Genomic DNA, 18,186 nt, shown 5'->3' with positions numbered 1-18,186 from the left:
CAGTGTGCCATGCACAGTGTGCCATGCCCTAACCAAAAGTAGTCCCCAAATACCTAGGTCCCTACCTGAGATTCTATAAAAGATTCACTTGCTAAGGTTTATCTCTCAGAAACTTAAATCCACCAGTGTTTCTATGTCAGACAAGTCTAAAACCCAGAGGCAACAGCCACTTTAAGGACAACAATCAGATGCAGCCCCCTTCCCCATACTGTCAACACCCCTTTTCAATAGGAACAATTTAGGGTGCTCACTGCCTAGACCCCCCTGAAGATGGAGAAAGAGATTAGGTGAGAGGAAGGAGTAGCAACAAACAAGGTAAAATTTAACAAAGGTCTATGATGCTGGGGGGTTGGAATAGCTGGAAGGAGGTAGGTGACATGGTGGAGCTGTAACCTATAATATCCTTTGAAATTTGCTCTGTAGCTACTCATTGAATTGTGGTTTGAAATTCTTCACCTTTCTGTATATCCCCTGTATTGCATAATAAGGAAAGAAGTAAAACTGGGGAACTGTAACTCATAACAATTTTTGAAATTATATAACTGCCTGTTGAGCTGTACATCAAAAGTTAACACCTTTCTGTATGTACATTGTATTTTACAATAATGGAAATGGCTGAAGTTGTGGAACTGTGACCCATGACATTCTTTGAAATTTGCTCTCTAACTGCCTGTTAAATCATGCTTTGAAAGTTAACACTGTAATGTATATATGTTAAAGGTCACAATAAAAAATACATTTAAAAAAATCCTGCTCATGAATGAGTCCACACCTTAACTGATAATAACAGCTTCAAAAGTCCTACTGACAAATGTGTTCACAACCTCGAGGACCAGGGGTTAGGATTTAAACATAACGTTGTGGGGAACATGATTCAATCCTGACCACCAGGGATAAAAAGCAACATTTCATAATGATAAAAGGAGTTGTCTCATGAAGAAGACATAATCCTTAATATTTATGTTCCTAATGATAGAACTTCAACATAAATAAAGCAAAAATGATAAAAGGAGAACTAGACAAGTCTAGCTGTCTATTAATAGTCTCCAGTTATAGTTGCAGATCCCAATACCACTCTGTCAATAATTGATAGAAAAATCAGTAAAGATATAGAAAAAATGAACAATACCATTAATCAGCTTAAATAATTATCATTTATAAAACATACCACCCAAAAGCAGAAGAACACACATTCTTTTCAAGCACACATAGAACAGATACCAAAGTAGACCATATTCTGAGACATAAAATAAATATCAATATACTTTTAAGATTTAAGGATTTAAATCATAGAAATTATGTTCTCTTACCACAATGGAATTAAATTAGAAATAATAGCAGAAAAATCCCTGGAAAATCCCTTTAAATTTGGAAACTAAACAACATACTTATAAATAATCGAAGGATCAAAGAAGAAATCAAAAGGCAAATTAGAAAATTGTTTGAACTAAGTGAAAAAGAAAGCATGGCATATCACAATTTGTGCAATGCAACTAAAACAGTACTTAAAGGGAAATTTATAAAATTAACTTATATTAACTTATATTAGAAAAATAGAACAGTTTAAAATCAATGAGACTAAATGCTGGTTCTTTGAAAAGTTTCATAAAATTATTAAAATTGATCAATTTCTAGCCATATTGATGAGGGATAAAGAGAAATGACATAATTGACCAATTTCACTACAGATCCTACAGGTATGAAAATGCTAATTAGGGAATAAATTTTATGTTGATAAATTCAATAACTTGGATGAAATGACTACATTTCTTAAAATAACCTGCCAAAAGAAATACAGAATTTCGATAGTCTTATTCATAATTTAAATAATTCCCACAAAGAAATTTCCAGACCCATTTTGTTACACTGCTGAATTCTACCAAACATTTGAGGAAGTGATAATGCCAATTTTGTACAAATTATTTCAAAAAATAGAAGAGGAGGAAATACTTCTCAGTGCATTCTATGAGAACAGCATTGCCCTGATACTAAAACCATAAAAAGCTATTACATAAATAGAGCACCACAAAATAATATTCCTTATCAGCATACATGCAAAAAATCCTAAATACAAATAGCAATCTTCCTATATTTCTAACAGGGAAGCCAGTGCACCGTGTAAAGTCTTTTTCATTTGCCGTGGGTGCAGGGAGTAGCCTGCCTGGGTCCTCCCCACCGTGCACCTCAGAATGAAGCTTACCAGCAGAGGACACTCATGCACCCTACCTATATTAAGAAATCGAGAAATTCATCATTATGAGTGGACAAATATCCTCTAATATTTGAGGAAATATCACAACACAAAAGAAAAAAATAAAAGATGAACAAAGAGAACATCCAAGCTCAGCTGAAACAAAGGTTCTATAAGGAAAAGGAGAGCTTAAAAACATTTCTAATTTTTTTCTTAAAGAAATTGTAGAAAATCTTACATTCCAACAGATGCACCTGATGCTAAAAAAAATCCTCAATAAAAAGAAAAATGATTCTTCAAAATTAAGATAATGATTGCTGAAATTTAAAAAATTTTTTTTTCAGTAGAAGGGCTGGAAGAGAAAGACAAGATACCTCTCAGCACATGAATCAAAAAAGAGGAAAGAAATAGAAAACATTCTTTAAAGTCATGCAATACACTATATCAGTCCAGAAGAATATTTATCTAGTAGAAATTCCAGAAAGAGAAAATAGTGAAAATGGAGGAAATGGAGGATAATAGCTGAAAAACACACAGATCTTTAGGCTGAAATGGACTATGAAAGTAACCAGCAAATGAAAAAAAAAAGAAGCCCAAAACAATAAAAAGAAAAAGAGAAAAAGGGAAAAGTCACCTAGATACATATTCATGAAATTTCCAGAACAATGTGACTAAATGGAAGATACTAGAAGCTTTCACGAGTGTGGGAAGAGGTTGTCATCAAGTAATAAGGCAATCATCACCTTCTTCAGCAGTAACACTTCATTCTAGAAGAAAGAAAAAGGGTGCTTTCAAAATCTGCAGAAATGTTATTTTTAACTTAGAATTCTATATTCAGATAGAATATTTTTATGAGATAAGTATCATTATTATTATCTTCATTACACAAATGAACTGTGGCAGAGATTTTCATTTACAAGCTCAAGATCACACATCTTGTGTGATAAATCAAAAGGGAAGGCCAAATAAAAGCTTTTTCAGATAATGCAGGGATTGAGAAACAAAGCACTGAACCCCAAAGACCAAAATAAAGAAATGTCTACAGAAAAGAGTTACTATAACAAATGATCTGATTTAAGCCACTGAAGGATCTTGGTGGTAAGGTTTAATATGTACATGTCCCATATGTTAGGGTCAAGGAGATGATCAGGAAGTGACAACTTAAGTGTATTATTTAAGGTAGAAAGGCAATATAACATTCTGTATACATATTATATAAAAACAATAATAGGATAAAATAGTAATATAAAAATAAAACCAACAAAATTTGCAAGTAGAGCATCATTTATTCCCAACACATTTTGTGGATAATCCATCTTTTAACCCCTGAATCTAAATGCCATTTTTATTAAATACCAAATTTCACTTTGTGTGTACACATAAACTTATGTTTTCCGTCTCACTGATTTGCTCTTTCTTGTGTCAATAACCACAACTCTTTTTATTAATATAGTTAGGGCATATTGTTATTTCTGGCAAACAGTTTCCCTCTTTCTTCCAAATGAGCAGGTTTTCTTGTATTTTAGCTGTATCCTATGAATTTTAGATTATCTTATCAAGAGTCAGGAAAACTATCACTTTTAATATGTAAGAAGACTCAGTATTTTAAAGATACAAATTCTCAAAGTAATATATAAATTCATTGCAATCCCAATAAAACCTCAATGGTAGTACTCCACACCAGTGTTAAATAATAGCAGTGACAACATCCCTTCATGATCCTGTCTTTAACAGGAGTGATTCTGACATATCATAAAACATGGAGGTTTTTGCCATGGATTTTTCATAGATGCTCATTTTCAAGATAAAGAACTCACTTTTTTTTAAGTTCCTCCTTTTCTTTAATCATAAATGAACTTTGAACTTTATTAAATAATTTTTGACTGAGATTATCATAAATTTACTAGATTTTCTAATTTTGAATCATCCTTGGAAATTCTCAAATAAACCCTACTTATGTGTTACTAAGAATTCTTTCTTTCTTTCTTTTCTCTCTTTCTCTCCATCTTACTTTCTTTCATGAGGATTTTTGCATCTAAGGGATAATGACACTGTCCTAAACTTTCTTTTCTTATGTTAACCTTTGGGGATTTTGTAAAATGAACTAAAGAATTTGCTATCTTTTTCTATGCCATGGAACATTTTGGGTAAGATGGGAGTTTCTTATTTATTGAAAGTTTGGCAGAACTCACCTGCAAAATCAAATAGTTAACTGCTTTGGCCACAGAAGCGAGGGGCTGGGGTTGAGATGGGGTTAGGAGAAGTAGATCTTCCGTTGTAATTGGTCTTGTAAGTCTTCTTGAACCAGTTTTGGTAATTGATATTTTTTAAAAATAAGTGCCCATTTTATGTAGGTTCTTTGTATTTGTTGTGATAAAATTTAACATATTTTCAGATGATGTTTTAAAGCTCTTCTGTGTCTATGGAAATGTTCCCTATTTCCTGGAGGTAGTAATGAAGATAATTGTGGCTCTAGAGTTCAACTGTCTGGGATGTGGTAGCCCAGCTTCATCACAAGGTGTGTGATCTTGGGCTTGTTAATGAAAATCTTTGTGCCATAGTTTCCTCATTGTGTAATGAAGATAATAATAATGATGCTTATCTCATAAAAATGTTGTAAAATTTAAAGAAGATAATACATGTAAAGTATTGAGAATGGTGACTGGCGCGTAATAAGCATGCAATAAAAGTTAGCTGTTACTGTAATTTTAAGAGTACATTATATACCCTTTTTCATTCCTGGTACTATATTTGGTGACATGTCTATTTTTGTGTTACTTGATTACACTTGAAAGATTTATTTTTCCTTTCTCACAACCAAAGTTCTTTTGTCTTATGGTTCAACTTTTGTTTTCTATTTTATTAATTTTTGCATTTACCTTTATATTTCCTTCAGGTTATTTTTGGGGTTTGTTTTGTTGAGTTTATTTTGTTAGAATTTTTTTTTCTAGCATCCTGAGTTGAAAGCTTTTCACTTTTATCAGTTGTTCTTGTTTTCTAACAAATGCATTTAAATCTATAAATTTCCTTGAATACTGTGATGATGTCTTCTCCTAGGATTTGACATTTAATGCTTTTTTTTGGTCTTTCAATTCTAAATACATGAAAATTTCCATTAGGGTTTCTCCTTTAGACAATGAGTAAATTAATAAATGCATTTGTAAGTTTTCAGGTAATTTGTTTTTTTGTTTGTTTGTTTTTGTTTTTTATTTTTCCAGGGGTGGTGGATGTGGAAGGCGGGACTGGGGAGTTTACTTGTTCTCAGTCAGTATGCCGTGTATGATATCAGTTTATGAAATTTTCAATGTGGTCAGTACATGGTAAATGTTTATAAGTATTTTTTGTGTATTTTAAAATAAGTATATATTTTCTGTGTATTTGGTAGGCAATTCTGTATAGAAAAATCTATTGGAATCTGTCTGTAATCTAATAATTAGATTGAGCCTGTTATTTCAGTCAAGAGAAACAAATGTTTTTCAAATCTTTTTTCCCTCTATAAGTTTCTGAGGGAAACAAATATTAAAATCAATTTCTCATTATTGTTCTGTTAATTGTATATATTTTAAAATTATGCTATTAGCTACATTCCTAATTACTATACTTCTCAGTAAACCAACCTATTTTTGAATCTGTGCTATTCCTATGCCCCTTTATCTTTTTCTGCCTGAATTCTATTTTTTCTGATATTAATAATATTACACAGGCCTTTTTTTTTGACATTTGCACGATTATATGGGAATACAAGAGAAACAAATGACTTGTTCTCTGCCTCCAGGAAGTTACAATCCCTATTGCATATCTCGTTTGTATTGTTTTTTAAAAGTTTGCATTCATGGCTCTTTTATTTTATCTTCCTACAAATACTTCTTTTTGTTCTTACAATATTCTTATTGATGTATATATATTGACATATAGCAAGGAATTTTCTAAATGTTAAGATAGCTGCAATAAAATTAATATCACATTCAAGATGTTTATATGTGTATGTTATCTGACCAAGGCATCAAAATGATTAATTTACTTTTTTTACCTTTGTTCCAGAAGATTAATGATTTTGTACATATGATCTGTGAGAAAACCTGGCTTCACTGTTAATATGTGCACTATATACCCCTTTTGTAAACATAAAAAGAGCATAGAATATAAAAGATTTCTTACATGACTTACAATTTGGTGGTTATCTTCTGAGCATCCACATTTGAAGGGGAAAAATATATTATGAATTTGTTTCTTGATTTGGGGAAAATTAAACGTTTAGTGAAAAGATGAACTATTCCTGAGATAAAGATTTAAAACCCCAAAGAAAAGAGATGACTTACTTCCCTAAAATAGTCAAGAACTTAACATTACTCTTCAGTTAAATTTACTTCATATTTCTTATCCAGGAAATACAGAATAAGAGAAACAAAATGAGTAAAAATCATTTGGTTCATTTTTTTTTTTATGTTATTCAAAGAAAAGATAGAACATTGACGTTAACAGAGTGCCAATGGATAGTTTGTGGAGAAGCTTTATAAATGTTTATTTTTCTTTGTGTGACAAAGTATCATTACCACACTGGAAGAAATGTCAGTAAGAAAATCTGAATACAGGTTTTGTCATTTACACTTATACTATGTACCATTACATTGCGGAAAAGAGCATGGATTATGTTTTGTTTTCATTTTTAATTCATGTGAATTTCCCTTTGTAATTTAAACATTAGTTGCATTTCTTTTACATACCTATCATGTTTATATGTCATTGTATACTATTTTTCTTGCAATCATTTCAATACTTCTTAAGTATTGTGAAGGAATATAAGGGAATATATGTTTGGAATATAAGGAGGGAGCAACATCAGAATATATATGACAAAGCTACAGGTGTAAAAATTTGATTAGTTTACTTTTCCGAAGAAACCTCCTCATGCACTTATATAATGTGAAAGGTTTTTTTCTTGAAAAGGTTAAAAAAGTTCTAATCAACTTTTGTACATTATGTAGAACTTCATTTTCTAAACTCTGCAAAAGAAAGTTTCATATTTAATGGGAAATCATGAATTATTCCATTTATTATCTACTTCCTCCTTTCAAAGACATGATCTGGATAAAAGGCGGGGTGAATAATTTCAAAAAAATACAATGCATTTTTAATGGGAAGGTGCAAACTACAGATTCTCATGACTATTAGTGAGTGTAGAGGAAACAGAATTTTACTTGCAAAACTCATCAAACTCTTGCAAAGATAAAATGTATGACATACTTTAATAAAAAAGAACACAATGAGCTGAAGTTTTCTTTTCAATGTAACTTGTTGTTTTTACTAAGTTTGGTTTTTATATTCTGCAGCTTTTGATTTTTATTAAAAGTTTGATATTTCACTCAGTTTTATGGAAAAAAATGATAGTTCTTTTATTTATAAGGATGTATGGAGAGAAGACCAAAAGAAAAAAAAATTAAATGATATTATTTGAGACAAAATTTTATAAATATTTGAATTTCAAAAAGATTGGAGGGCATCACAGAATTGTTTCTAAGGAACAGAGTGAATATTATATTCCATGCAGTTTTATGTTAATAAAAATTTGTAAATACTAATTTAGACAAAAATATGCAGTTGATAAGCTAGTATTACCATGCTTGCATGTTTTTGCAGTTTCATTGTTTGTCTTCATGTAGAAAGTAGCTCATTTTTTGTTTTCCTCCTCTTTTTCTCATGTTTGTTTTCACTTATATCGGGGAGCAGAATATAATTGAATTATGTTATTCTGATTTCTTTTTTCATCATTTACAATTCACTTCAAAAACCAAGCTTATTTTTATGTTTTCATTTTAAGCTTATGTTTAACTTTTTTCTATAGTTGGAAGTTACAATGTAATTTGAAAGAAAAGAATCCTTATTTGAAAGAAAAGAATCCTTATTTACAGTTTAAATATAGTTGGAAGTTACAGTGTAATTTGAAAGAAAAGAATCCTTATTTAACCAAAGCTGTTTGGACTCAAGTGTTAGATACTTCTGGCTGCAAAATGTTTCACTGAAAATTCTCATTAAGCAATGGTAATTTTTATACTTTTCCACACCTGATCTTTGACTTAAAACATTTTTTTTTTTGTAAAAAGTTCTGAAGAAAAACCTTTTCAATGTGTTTATGTTTGAGATTTTCCAATAAAGAAAATGAATGATGTTAAAATCCTGTGTGGCAGCTATATGGGTAAAGGTTTTGGTAAAACTCTTTATTTTGACTGATGAATAGTTTATTCATTTCAGATCGATTACAATCACTGTACTTTAAATATTTGGTTGAATAAGACCAATGAGTAAATCATTTTTAACAGCGTATGCACATAAAAAATTCCTTTGTGTTATTCAAAGAAATATTTAAAGCAATTGCAAAGGTTGCAGTCTTTTACTGTCTTCTAACTAACCACGGCTCTCCTCTGATATCTGGTAACAATCACCAGTGAAAATACTACTTGATTTATTAACATTTATTGTTCTCACCAGAAGTGACTGGCATTTATGCTAACCATCAATTCTAACATAATTGAGTCTGAGAAATAATCTTTTTCCAGTCTACACAAAAATGCCGTATATCCTGAAAAAAAGTCGCACTTGTTTAAATGAATTTTATTGTGCTGTTGAGTGAATTCTTTGTGGATTAAATTTTCAAATATTTTACTACGTATTGAGAGAATTATTTTAGTGATAGTCCTATTTAGAAAATACTATGGGGTAGATTTTATTTCTTAGTTATTATTAAATTTTTTAAGAATAAATGGTTGAACTTGGGTTAGTTTTTTCCAAATGGCATTTTCCAATTTGTATATGCACTTTAAAAATGTTGAAAGTGTCACTTTCTAACTTTCATTATTAATAGATGAAAATTTATATTTTTCAAACATATCAAGCAAAATTTACATATGCAACATTTTCCTCAAAGATTCAATTTATTAACCTTTTCATTGTTTTAAATTCGATTCCATAAATTTCTAGGCAGGGATTTCATTTATTTTTTAACTTATCAAATTGGTTCTCAAGTCACTATAAATCTAAGTTGAACCAAAAATCCTGCTATGTTAATACTTATGTTGTGACTTTCATAACATTTTTATGCTGATTAGTTTTTTCAGTTTACACAATTAAAAGTGGTTGTCACATTATTTATAGCATTATTTGGACAGTAATGCCAATGAAATTTCCAGAAAAAGTGTAAATTAATACTTGCATTAATGCTTTTTGAATGTTGATGTTTGGAATGAACCTAAAATATATATTTAAGTCTTTATTAAGAGGATTTTATATAAAATTATAGGAATATATAAGATATATTACAATAAAAATATTGGACAGTACTTATACCCTCAAAATTATTTTCCCTTTTTTCTGCTTTTTCTTAAAACAAATATGAAGTATAAATTTCACAAAGAAAATGAAGATTGTTAGAGCGGTGTGATATTAAAATTCTTTTTACATGATTAAGCTTAGATACAGTAATTTCACTTAGAAAGTTATTTTGTTTATTGCAGTATATATTAAAACTATATGTAAGTGCACAGACTACACTATGTTCCTTGTATGTTCATTATTCTGTAAGGAAATTCCCCTAAAATGTTTAGGAGACATTAATAACAATGTTCATTTTATACTGACTAATTACAATTATAATGACAAATTTTAATAAAGGATAGATTCTTTTGTTCCAAGTGCAATAAATTCTGCTTTGTGGGATACAATATATAAGAACTTAAACTGAGTCATACATACAATAAGCAGGTCACTTATGATTGGTGGACGTATTGAGGTGCAAAATGATTTGTTTTCAAGAAATCATCAATTTTTAAAGTGCTTTATATACATTTTATTCAGATGAATAAAAATGTTTTGTCGGATATGTGTATGTTTATCTCTAAAATATAATTCTAATTTTTCCAGCCATGAAAATGGAATGGTTTGGAAACTATTATTTTGTGATATGCCACCTGCCCTATTTACATTTTTAACAACTGAGTGTTTGTTAACTGATCTCATATTCAGCTACATGTTTTGCTGTTACCAGATGGATGAGATAGAATACCATGCATAACTTTACATTTATCTTCTGTTGAGTATAGCCCTATTTGCATATCAGTTAAAATGATATCTGTATTAAGATGGATAATGAAAGTTATCAAATTTACATGATATGACTGCAGTTTGCTAAATTTCCAGTAGATGCCCCCAGAGACCAGACAACTCATTGGAAATCTTAAATTTAAAAATAATAACAAATTTTTGCTATTTTTAAAGTATATGGAAAATAAATTAAAAGTCTTAAAAATCTTAATTGTCCAATGGTTATTACACAAAAATATAAATGAGTGATGGTAGTGTAGTTCTTAACTAGTATTAACCAATAATTAACTAATAATTGTTAAAAACCTGAATGTGTATAATTCAGAAAAAATGCTTTCAGTTTTAGTTGTAATCCTATATGCTTAAAGTCACTTCAAACACAGACAAATATTTTTTCTTCCTAACTTCTCTTTATAGATTCACAGGGCTAGGGAAATGTTATATTTTTGGTTTAGTTGTTTAGGGAAAAATTTATTCTTTTCCCAGGAAAACTATAAAACATACTCAAAAAACTTACAATATGATTTTTTATGTTAGTGTGGATATGTCAAGAAATGGCTATTATTTTCATTTTAATTATATGGAATATGTACCTTTGCTGATATGTATGTGTGAGAATAGTGATTCACTTTATTCCACAGAAACTGTATTAACTGAAGCTATTTAACTTTTAATTTAAGAGTCAATGTAATTATCCTGTAGGTGATTCCAATAACATTTATCCCTCCAATATGAATGTAAGGCTGTTATAATTGAGAGCCACAAAGATAACCCACTAGTGGCTTATAAATATTAACATAATGAAATAAAATATTATCCCAATTTTTGATTTGATATTATGTATCTTTTGAGTTTATCTTTGTCAGAGTTAATAAAAATTTTATGGTCTTGCTTTAAAGTATATTTTTATTGAACTACTTTTGAAATATTTTATTGAATGTGAGCTTCACCTTGATACAGTAGTTTTAGTTCACCATATGAAAAAAATTTAAATATGTTTGAATAGTTGATACTACATTTTGATTTTGAATGTCCACCTAATAATTGATATAAGTACCTTTATGGGCAGAGAGAATAAAATTAGTTGTCATATCTATCCATAACATTTATTCATTTTCTCATATTTGTAGAATTGTGTGCTCTTTATCCTTTCCTGGGTTTGTCTTTGTTAATGTTTTTTTTGTTAGTCTTTACATCTTCAAGTGCGAATAACATCTGATTAATTTGGTTTGCATGTTTGCCACTGCCAGTCAGCTCCCTTTTAAAGGAGGTGGGGATGGGGGTGGCGGTGGGCAGTGATTCTCTCCACATTAGTTACGGAAGGATACCAATCTCTTTTCCTAATCCAACATAACACGGATTAACATAGATGAGCAGTTCAGCTTTAAAACTGGAGTTACATCATATTTGTGAAATTATGTCAAAATTTCTAAACAATTAATGCAAATAGAAAACTGTGTGGAGGAGGAAAAGGAGAAGAAAAATCAACAATATTTGATATAGTAGGAGGCAGTGTGGGGGATTTGCAGCCAGAGAAGCCTGCTTGTGAATTCCAACTCTGCTACTTACTAGCTTGTATGGCTTTGGGCAAGTCACAGCTTCACTGAAGACAGTTTCTTTATCTGTAAAAATGGAAGTAGTATTTTGTAGAGTTATTGTGTGGGTTAGAAATGATGTCTATACAATGCCTGACACATTGTAGGTGCTCTATAAATAGCAGCTATTCAAAATAGTTTAAGTTGGAATTTTAAAATGATTTAATATCACTATGGCTGTTTAAGAGTAAGCTGCCATTTTCCAGGAGCTCCACACATTCAACTGCTACCAAGTTATGTCATATTATTCAGTGTTACTTTCTGTCAGTTTATGGATTTTTTTATCTCAGAAATTTTTAGGGAAATTTTTATGTACATTCAAAATAGCTACACAGAATCTCCATAGAATAATGCCTTTAAATGGTAAAATGGTAATAAAACCCATATTAAATGCATGACCACTTAATTCCATTTTTAAATCCATTATTCTCCAATTGCATTCCTTATCCCAGTGCAGCCTGTTATTTGCAATAGCAAAGATCTTCAAATGTGAAATTTTGTGTCCTTAGGATGCAGATTCATAGATGTCCAGCTTGTCGATTGATGTCACAACTTGTGCTTCTGTGAATACAAAGTTTCTGCCAGGAGAGTGCTCCTTAAATTCCAAAATATCAGCTTTCCTCATAATTTCACCAAAATTCTCAATCACTTTCACCCTGTGTAAGGGCTTCTGATCAAGGAGATTTTTCTTCTTCTGGTACTTAAAAACAATATATTTTCATTTAAACTAATATTCATATGCTTTAACATATAAATGAATCAAAACCTCAAAACTTCATATCCAAATGGAATAAACAATATAATGAATTTGAATTCTATTTGTATTTCTACTTTTGTTTTAAAAAACACTTGCCTTCTCCATAAGGCAAGTGAAGTTTGACTTTAGTCCTCTGCTGTGAAGTATAAAACCTGAAAAATCCAAATAGAATATAGAAATTGACATGGATTTTCATTTGCAGAAACTCAGCTTATTTTAATAAATGAAGATTATTTTGTTTAAAAGAAATAATTCAAGTTGATTATGAAAGTTAAATAGGAACTTACTTAGTAAATTGCCATAATTGCTCTTTCTTGCTCTCAAGTATTAGCAAGGAGGCTTACTTTAACAGTGGCATACAAATGTGTGTATAAAATAGAGGTAATATCAACATAGTTATGTATGTATTTTTAAATACATTTCTATTTGGAATCTCCTCTCCAAAGAATATTCATTATAAAAAATTTACTAGAAATTTTAAAAATTGATATTAGTTATATATCATGGATGTTTGGGGACTGAATAATGTCTTGGCAATAATTTAGTCCAATCCCTTCTGAATCGATGATCTTTAGTCACAAGCAGCAGAAACTGATTCTGACTAACTTAAGTGGGGAAAAAAAAATTATTGGAAGGATATCAGGTAATTTGCTGAATTTGGCAGAGAACCCAGCTCTTAAGAAAAGGCCAAGACATGGGAACTTTTAAGGGATCTGGGTTCAAGAACTACTTGAGAGCTTTGTCAGGACACAGCTGCTGATTGATTGTGCTCCAACAACCTTCTACACTCTTATGTTTCTGGCCTCAAGACTCAAAATCCCTGGAGACAGGCCAGTTAGCCTAATTTGGCTCACTAGCCCACTCCTTGAATAGGGAATCTTTGAATTCCAGTCCCACCAAGGCTACACTACACTCAATGTGAGACAGGTAATTCCCAAAAGTATTTTTGGAGTGTTGCCACCTGACGCTGGATGGATGAAAAACAGCAAAATCACCCTTAGTATTCCAGGAGAGCAAAATGAGGTCCAGAGAGTGATTTTCTGCCTTTCTATCCCTGTTGAATGAGAACTGAGGCAGCCTCCTGACTTCTATCTAGTTTTTACTCTTATTGTCTAAAGTCAGAGTTTTAATTTTTATTTATTTGTCATTCAGTTTATTTTTGCCTCAGAATTGCTTTCTTCATTCATAGGAACACATGCTGGCAGCCAAAGCATAAACATATAAAGGTGGCAGTGCTTGTCTGGAGCAAGGATGGTTTCCAGCACCTTGTTCTCTCAGGCCTTCTAAACTGCCCTCCTCCAACCCCCAAACTGCCTTCTGGGGCGCCACTTAGATGACCCCTTGGTCTTCTCAAACTCAAATTACCTGAAACTGAACTCATTATCTTTCTCCAAACCCGTTCCTTCTTTTGTTTTCTCCTCTTCAGCAAATTGCCAACTGCCAATTACCCAGTCCAAAAACACCTGGTTGTCATCCTAGCTCTTCTCTTTCCACTCAGTCACCAAAAAAATCAGTATTTCTATCTCCTAAATTTGTTTTGCATCTATCTACTTTCCTTCTTCCTCACACCTTTACCCCAGTTTCAGCCCCCTCACTCTCCTTGACATTAACTAACCAGCAACCAGTGTCTCCCATCACTTCTCCCTGCTTCCAAGCTTACCTCCCATTCATTCTCTTGGATCAGTGAATTTCAGTCCCAAACTCAAGGATGCTAAATTGGAAATCTTTATTATTTTATAACTTAATTTTAATTTCTGGCCCTGAGTTTTGATCCTCCCTAGTGGAAAAATCCAATCTTGTCACTCAAATAACCAGTCCAATTCAGTGATTTCTCGGGTTAGTCAAAGATTGTAAAACTTCTTCCTTTCACCCTGTTTCCTGTAAAGAAGCACCATAGCACTGTCAGGGAGTGGGATGGGGGCCGTGGGGAGAGTTGCCAGCTTTAACAAAGAGAAATACAGAATGTCCAGTTAAATTTGAGTTTCAAATAAACAGCAAATATCTTTGTAAGTATGAAGTATGCCCCATGCAATATTTGTACATATACTTAAAAATCATTTGCTGTTTATCTGAAATTCAGATTTAACTGGGCATCCTGCATTTTACATGACAACCCTGGGGGTGTGGGGTTATCAGCATTTACGTTCAGATCTTGATCTAGGACCTTGTTATAGAAACTGAATTTACCTTTCCTCTATCCATTTCCCCTTCTTCTTTGCTAACAACTCCAGTTTTGTTTAGTTCAATAATGTGCCCGGGAGCAGCTAGGATATTCGTTTTTCCAGATTCACTTGCAGCAATGGGAACAAAGTGTACATCTGCTAGGAGTTCCTGGAATGCTTTTGTTTTTCCCAACAACAGAGAAAGAGGCAACTGGGGCCTTCCTTTCCTCTTCCTCCTTGCCTGGAATGTGTACACAATGTTTGGAGCTGCAGCAGCTCTGTAGCAACCAGTAGGGGAACAAGCAAGAGTGAAAAATCAAGATAATCACAGAGACATGGACCTTGAACTTGCCAGGCCACTGCGCCAAGACCAGCAGCCACCTCTCTTTAGGCATCTTGTACTGTGAGTAGAAACCTCTATACTTAAAGGCACCATGAGGCAAGATTTCTCTTAACTTCAAGCTGAATGCATTCCTATGGGGTCCTAGACAGGTGTCCATCTCTGATGCGCTTGATCCATCCTTTTTAATCTGTTCTGGAAACAGGCTGCTCTGACTCCTTCAGTAGCTCATTCTCTGAGATATAGCTGAGTCCTCCTTCAGTTCCCCAGGGCAGTCCATACAACAGTCTTTCAGCACACATCCTCTTGCTGTAGCCAGGGGACTTTGTGGCAGACAAACCAGCTCTCTCTTTCCAGTAACTTTTGTGTCATACGTGGGGCACACTGGAAAATTACGACACTCCTCCCATACAGTCCAGGGGCTATGGGAAAGCATAGGGACTAGTTCTGATCTTCCTTTGTGGAGAAACTCATGCAGTGACCTCTGCTCCTTTCCATGCCTTGTGTCAGGGGGTTGGAAGCAGAGTTAGTTACTGGTAATCCTTCCACCCTCCAGATGGGAAGCAGGACACAAGGGTTCTCTACTCTTAAATTCCACTGGATTCCATATGACATTGATTCTTGTTCTACTCCCTGATCATGCTCTGAGATTTGACTGGCCAGAAGGGGAGAAAGGACACAGGCCTTCCAGCATCTCACTGCCTCCAGCCTGGTGCTCTCCTCCTATCTGGATTGGAAGGCAGAAACTAACAAAAACCTCTTATTTTCTCTTCCGCATTTCAAGTAAATTTGTTCTCATGCTAGTTGGTGCTTTTTGACCTAATGGCCTAGGAATGTGGTTTCTTCTTCTATGGAAAATTCCTACAGCAATAGGTGCCCTTTATGTGGCTGCCAGATGGGGGAGGGTGCCCACTCAGCTGGGACACTCCTTCCAGGCTATCTTTCTTAAAATGCATCTCTTCAGGTCATTTCCCCGACTCAGACTCTTCGATGGCTTGACATCACTCCTAGCTTCCAGGCCAAACTTTGTACCATTGCTTTTAGATCTCTTCCTGATCTGGGCTCTACCTTTTTCTCTAAATTCCTATCTCACTCTCCCCTCCTCACCACTCTCTGTGTGGTTTGTTTTATACTTAGGCTGCTCCACTGAGTGAGAAATTCTTGGAGAATGGGGGTGGATTTGGTTTTGCTTGGTTTCTTCATTTGTTTCATCTCTAGATGAGTCTAATGCATAATCAGGAGTTGAGAACCAGTGGTGCAGGGCTTCCCATTTCCCAGTGTATTTTCATATACTTAATTTCATTTGGTTCTTCAAAGAATCTCCAAAGAACCTGTGAGGTAAGGAGAGCTATTATTAATATACACATTATACATGAGAACAACTGGCATTCGGAGAAGTTAGGTGAAATTGGGCTTCAACGTGAATGTTCTAATTGAGTACTCTTCCCACTCCATGCTGAACTTTTTATCACATAGGATTACATCGTGCCAGTTGATAATTGCCTCCTGTTTTTTATATGATTTTTTATATGATTTTTTATATGATTGGAATTCATATAATGCTCTATCATTGGCCATTTGCTTTTTTGTGTGGAATAATAGCCACCACCCAGCTGTTATTCCATAACTGTGTTTATTTCCTATATAGCAATTCTCATCCATCTGACATTATATGTTTACAATTTATTTACTTATTTGTAATTTAATTTATTTATCTGTGTGTTCTCCCACTAGAATGCATGCTTCACATGGGCATTGAATTTCTTTGGTCCAGAACAGTGCCTGGCAATTCGTAGGAAACTCAATAGCTATTTGTTGATTTAATGAATGGAATATTCACTTATCACTCTTCACCTCTTTGTGTATGATTTATTAATGAATTAGAAGTGAATGATAAATCTAACAAACCATTAACTCAATCCTAATTGAAAATAAAAATATATTTTAGTAATAGGTTTTGATAAATATTTTCTCCACAAATGAATGAATAAATAGACCTCCATAGCATACAGTGAAACCACTTATCACTTAATATAGAAAGTACATTGTTTTGGTATTAAATGACATGTTTTACTTTTCCTTGGCTTATTGACTTTTGAGGGGAAGGAAGGGAGGGCTGGTGTGTCAAGTATTTTTGGATATTTTCAGTCAACTAGCTTATTTGACCTTATCAAAGTGAGCTCAGCTCTGGAACTGATATATTTATAATGCGATTTCATTAAAATTACTGTATTTAGATAGCTCCTGGCATCTTTCATTAAGCTGGCGTTGTTCAATTATAAGTATTAGAGGCAAAGATCTTTTGATAGCTTTCAGTACATCCACTGAGGGGGAAAAAAAAGCATTTTGCCATTCAACCTTTAATTATTAGAGGATAATAACACGGCACAGATTTAAAGGATTAAAATAAAGCTTTGAGTGTTCTGATTCTTATTCCCAGTTACAGGAACTCGTACAAGAAGAACATCTGTGTGGACATGCTGCGAGAGGGTTTTCATAAGTCCTTCACTGAGCTCTTCGCGCTGATGAAGCAGTGGGAGGCCCTGAGGGAGGCTGCGAGGGTTAGATCCGTCTTCTGGCAGCAGAGGCCCCTGGAAGAGCAGCCTGATAAGCTGGACCGCTTCTACCATCACCTGACTAGAGCTGAGACTGCTGAACGGAATCGTAAGGGAGCCAGGGGGGCAGGGTGCAGCAGGAGCCCCAGCCAAGAGGGCCTCGGGGAAGAGTCCAAATTGTGTATGTGTGAATTTGAAACATTAAGGCAACTTAGCACAGTTCAGCCTAATCAACTAGGCATACTTATGGAATTAAGATGAGGAATTCTGAGGCTGCCCATACACAGGGGATTCTTGGTGATGTCATTCTAAGCCAGGACAGACAATGCCTAGCACTTAATAACATCTCTGGAACTTTCCAATATATTAAAATCTTCCATATCCTTAATTACGGTGCTGTCATAGTTTTTCTTTATATGGAATCTGAATATTGACTTTAACTGAAGAGATACTTACAAAGAGTACTGTAACTTGATAATTACGCTGATTTTC

General features: G+C 33.2%; 1 protein-coding gene across 5 annotated transcripts in view; it reads left to right on the top strand.

Annotated features, from left to right (window-relative positions):
• TTC29 (tetratricopeptide repeat domain 29) overlaps nucleotides 1–18,186 on the top strand; it is a 323,750-nt gene that overhangs the window by 72,007 nt on the left and 233,557 nt on the right. For all 5 annotated transcript variants that reach the window (XM_037830766.1, XM_037830769.1, XM_037830768.1 and 2 more), the window contains one exon: nucleotides 17,580–17,803. In XM_037830766.1, coding sequence (XP_037686694.1) covers nucleotides 17,580–17,803 — 224 coding nt within the window. The remainder of the gene's footprint in view (nucleotides 1–17,579; nucleotides 17,804–18,186) is intronic.

This window comes from Choloepus didactylus, chromosome 3 (genome assembly GCF_015220235.1).
Source record: "Choloepus didactylus isolate mChoDid1 chromosome 3, mChoDid1.pri, whole genome shotgun sequence".
Taxonomy (NCBI): Eukaryota; Metazoa; Chordata; class Mammalia; order Pilosa; family Megalonychidae; genus Choloepus; species Choloepus didactylus.
This window is presented reverse-complemented; position numbering and strand designations above follow the sequence as displayed.